General features: G+C 47.1%; 1 protein-coding gene across 1 annotated transcript; it reads left to right on the top strand.

The window, feature by feature from the left end:
* The first annotated feature begins 1,681 nt into the window (after positions 1-1,681).
* Positions 1,682-2,981, top strand: LOC135246419 (uncharacterized). Its single transcript, XM_064319881.1, has one exon. The coding sequence runs from the start codon at positions 1,829-1,831 to the stop codon at positions 2,804-2,806; it is 978 nt and encodes a 325-aa protein (XP_064175951.1). The 5' UTR covers positions 1,682-1,828; the 3' UTR covers positions 2,807-2,981.
* Positions 2,982-4,403: the final 1,422 nt, after the last annotated feature.

Below are 4,403 nucleotides of genomic sequence, written 5' to 3'. Positions count from 1 at the left end.
CAAAGTTTTAATTGTTTCTTTTGTTTGCGATGAAGGGGGCAAATTATCAAGCGAAGTTAGTAATGTTAATGTGATGATAATATAATAACTGTGTTATTATTTTGGTGCGCAGAGCTCTATGTTCGCCAAAGCAGTGAAAATGAAACATGCTACTACGAAGTGATCATTCGTTTGTGCATTGTATTGTATATTGCAGAGTTTTGATAAAGAACCCTCAACAACATGCGCGCTTGAAGAGTCATCTTTATGAGTGTGCAACAAAAATGTTGGCCCGTACGGGGAATTAACAGCTGTGAGTGACGACCCCCCCCAACGTGGTGAGACGACAGCACGGGCAAGATGGAGCTGGAAGAGTTGGCCGAGGCCGTGTCCCAGAAGCTATGGCTACTACAACTCACGCAGCTCAAGGAGGTTGGTGCTGAAGTAAAAATCCAAAGTGGAGGGGTCACGAGCAAAAGACTGTTAATCAAAATAATATCAGAAACAATGGACAATGTGATTGATGATGAAGATGAGGAAGCGGCTAAGGCTTTTCTACGGAAATTGCTGCTCCTAGCCCAGGAGAAGTTAGATAATCTTGGAAACCTTGTAATCGAGATAAAGCCGGAGAGAGTAGAAACAGTCAGTCCTGCACTACTTAAGGAGGAGAGTGTAGCTGAATTAGCTGAAAAGAATGCACAGCTCCAAGAGGAAAATAGGAGACTGAAAATGAACATCACAGCTTCGGGTCAGGTGTTCGCTCCTCAAAATGCACTGTCTGCAGCAACAGCTAGCAGGCTCCCAGAAGTGACAATAAGGAAGGAGTTCAAAATATCAGGTCAGAGAAAAAGGGCAAAAAGACAGGCTTTCATACGTCAACCTGATGCACCAAATAGACAGGGGCCTGAATAAAGGACACAGCGAAGCTGAAGTGACGGAGGCGGTGATCAGGTCCATCAGTCCAGGATTGAGTCTCCGGGATATGCTGGAGATAAAGAGAGACCTGACCCTCCCCCAGTTAAAGACAATGCTCAGGGCACACTTCAAAGAGGACAGCTCGACCGATCTGTACGACAGACTCAAAAATCTAACCCAGGACGCCAAAGAGTCACCCCAGAACTTTCTCTTCAGGGCAATAGAGATAAAGGAGAGGCTGCTAGCTGCGTCACAAGAAGTCAGGTCTGAGGAGCAGTATAGTCCCGAGCTTATCCAGAGGAAGTTTTTGAGGTCAATTAGCACAGGTCTGAGCAGTGACCATCTCAAATTCCAGCTCAAGTCATATCTGGATGATGAGCAAGTGACAGATGAGGTACTCATTGACAGGATGAATAAAGCAGGTAGTGTCGAGGAGGAGAGACAGTCTAAGCAGAGGAAGAGCCTAGGTGGCAAGATAGCAAAGTTCAACAAACTCCAGACAGAGCCTCAGACTGGTCAGCATGGTCAAGATGCAGGTGAGGAGAGAGTGAGGGTTCAGGAACAGTCCGCCGAGGTGGTAAAGCAGAAGAACCGTAAACCACCACCAGCCAGCAGTCCAAGAGAGTCAGATTTCAGGGAAGATCTCAGACTTCTTAGAGAAGAGGTAGCTGAAATCAGGAAGAGCCTCACCAACCCTCCCCCTCAGTATCGCCAAGCAAGATCAGGTGGCAGGAGAGCATGTACAACCTGTCAGCAGCAGGGAACAGCGGAACAGTGTAGACATTGTTTTAAGTGCGGACAGACAGGACATTTGTCTCGGGGTTGTTTAGTACAAAAGGGGCCGGCAGCGAACCCTGATAGTGCAAAAGTAACCATCGAGACCAACATCCCACCAACATCACCTGTATCAAGCCAATCTGCAACAGCAGAGGAGATGCACAAGCTCCTACGTAACCGCATCCGGCAGCTAGAGATGGAAGTGGAGAGGAACATGAAAACAGGGTCGACTGAGGTTGCCACCTATGCCAGCCACCTCTCACTACCCCGTCAAGCCAAACTGACTGCTCTTATTGGCAAGAAGTGCATGGTGGACTGTTCCTTGGAGGGAGTGGCAACGCAAGCGCTATGGGATACGGGCTCCCAGGTCACGATTATCAATGAGAAGTGGAGAAAGTCCCGCCTCCCACACATCCAGCTGAGGAGCACTGATGAGATCCTGGGTGAGAACGGAACCATAGTTGGGAGAGCAGTGAATGATACGCCGATCCCATTTGCGGGCTGGGTGGAGCTCCAGTTCAAGTTGAGAGCAGACGGGAGTCCTCAGCCAGAGTTACTTGTACCGGTACTTGTCTCCAGTGAGCCAGGGGTGGCAGAACTGCCAATCATTGGCTACAACGTGATAGAGCACCTGGTGATGGATGGGATGGAGCAGCATCCTGAGGTTACCCCACGGGTGGTCGGAGAAGCCTTCTCCATAGACTGTAACAGAGCAAGTGTGTTGATCCGTCTGGTGCAGAGCTGTGACCACAATGAGAAGGAGGGCATCGTGAGGGTGGCGAGGCAAAAGACAGTGATCCCGGCAGGGCAGACTAGGGAAGTTACGTGTAGTGTGAGAACAGGGCCCCTATCCACAAAACAAGAAGTCCTGTTTGAACCAGTGCGGTTCCCAAAGTGTCCAGAGGGGGTGCAAATGGCCCAAACAGTCACCTGTCTGCAGAAAGGAAACTGGTCCAAGGTAACTATCCCTGTCACTAATGATAGCAACCATGACATAGCTCTCCCTCCCCGCACTGTACTGGGACAGTTGCAACAGATTAAGACAATCTACCCAGCAAATGTCAAGCCCGCCAGTAGCCGTGTCGAGGCCGCTAAGTCAGCTAGTGAGGATGAAGACACAGCCAGCACGCTCTAGACTCCTGAAAAAGAGAAAGAGGAACAGAGACAGCTGGACGCGTCTCAAGCCGAGACATGGGACCCCCCAGTGTCCGTGGACCATCTGACCCCAGACCAGCAGGAGAAAGTGAGGCAGGTCCTACGTGAGGAGTGTGCCGCATTCTCAAAAGATGAAAATGACATCGGATGTATCCCCTCACTATTTTTCAAAGAGCCAAAGATTATTCACCAGTACCACAGAGTTCTTTCACGATTGTACATTTTGAATCGGTACTGAAATCGAAATTGAAATCCCTCTTATTTACTATCCTTTCACTTGTAGTTGCCATTAAAATGCGCAAAGGTAGCCCAGGAGAGTTTCTGAGAAAGTGTTGTGATTTTCTGCAGGTACATCATGGAGAAGGTGGACCTGGTGATAGTGGGAGCGGAAGGAGTGGTGGAGAGCGGAGCAGTCATCAACAAGGTGAGTCCAGCAGCCCAGGCAGTGGGAAGGATTCCACAACAGCCATTAGCAAAAAGAGGCTAATACTGAAACCACTATAAAATCCATCTCTTTGAGTCTTTTAAAGGGAAACTAAACCCTAATGTCACATTTTTGAAGTAATTATCCCTCCCCCATTAGGTAAAAAAACGAGGGAAAAAAAGCATTTTGACAATTGTCAGACACAATCTGTTGTGTTGCAGTTGTTTAGATATCTTACTTGCCACACAGTGCATCCAAATAAATCTTCTCTGTCTTTCTGAGTTGTGTGGTTCATTCAGGTATACTGAGTCAGGAGACTGGAAAATCAGTTTGTGTAATTGGCCCATTCATTATTATTGGTGGAATGACCTACCATCAAAAATGTGCGAGTGATGCAATCTAGCAAAAATCGATTTTAGAGTGAAGGTTCCTCTTCACCACAGTGTTCCAGTGTGGTTACGTTTCATTTTTAAAAAACCCATTTGTAGAATCTTGAATGCGGCCTGTTGCCTATTTTTCATCGAGGCCGGGTGCAGCTCTTTGAATCCAGCCACACTGCTGCCATCACCAGATGAGGGTGAGCCTCATCACTGCTGTGTTGACACAGAACCAGGTAACAATAATAGAAATAGAAACCGTGACAATAACTGTCTTTTGAATTTGCGACATTTAAACAATCTGGCCTTAGTTGATTTGAAAGACTTAAAACGAAGCTCACAATTTCCCACTCGTCCTCATCAATCTGTTTTGTCACTTAATAGGGCTGGGGCGACTCATCGACGTAATGGATTACGGAAATACGTTGATTTGCATAACGTGCGTCGGCGCGTCGCAATGAAGTAAGATGCCTGCGCCCGGTCAAAGCATGGATTCCCCCAGAGAACAAGCTGCAGCTAAACAAGCCCAAAACCATCCAGACCCATGGTGCACCTGTACTAACTATATAGCTAGCTAGAGTGAGAGCACCTGTTATCGACCACCTTCGTTCGACAGACAGGAAAACGTAAACAGATTTGCAAATATATTTTGGCAAGATTTTATGTTGGATTGTAAAACGGAGATTAACAGTTAAGACTGGGTTATTTTTTGTTGCGGAGTAATGCCCTGCAGTGCATACTTTGTTTCTTGTTACATTTGGTTTTTTTTTTAAGAG

The sequence above is a fragment of the Anguilla rostrata genome, unplaced genomic scaffold (genome assembly GCF_018555375.3).
Source record: "Anguilla rostrata isolate EN2019 unplaced genomic scaffold, ASM1855537v3 scaf0286, whole genome shotgun sequence".
NCBI classification, from domain to species: Eukaryota; Metazoa; Chordata; class Actinopteri; order Anguilliformes; family Anguillidae; genus Anguilla; species Anguilla rostrata.
The sequence above is the reverse complement of the archived record's forward strand: the minus strand, read 5'-3'. Positions and strand labels throughout refer to the sequence as shown.

Excerpts from the sequence above, each read along its gene's own strand:
- LOC135246419 (XM_064319881.1), top strand. The coding sequence starts at position 1,829 with ATGCACAAGCTCCTACGTAACCGCATCCGGCAGCTAGAGATGGAAGTG.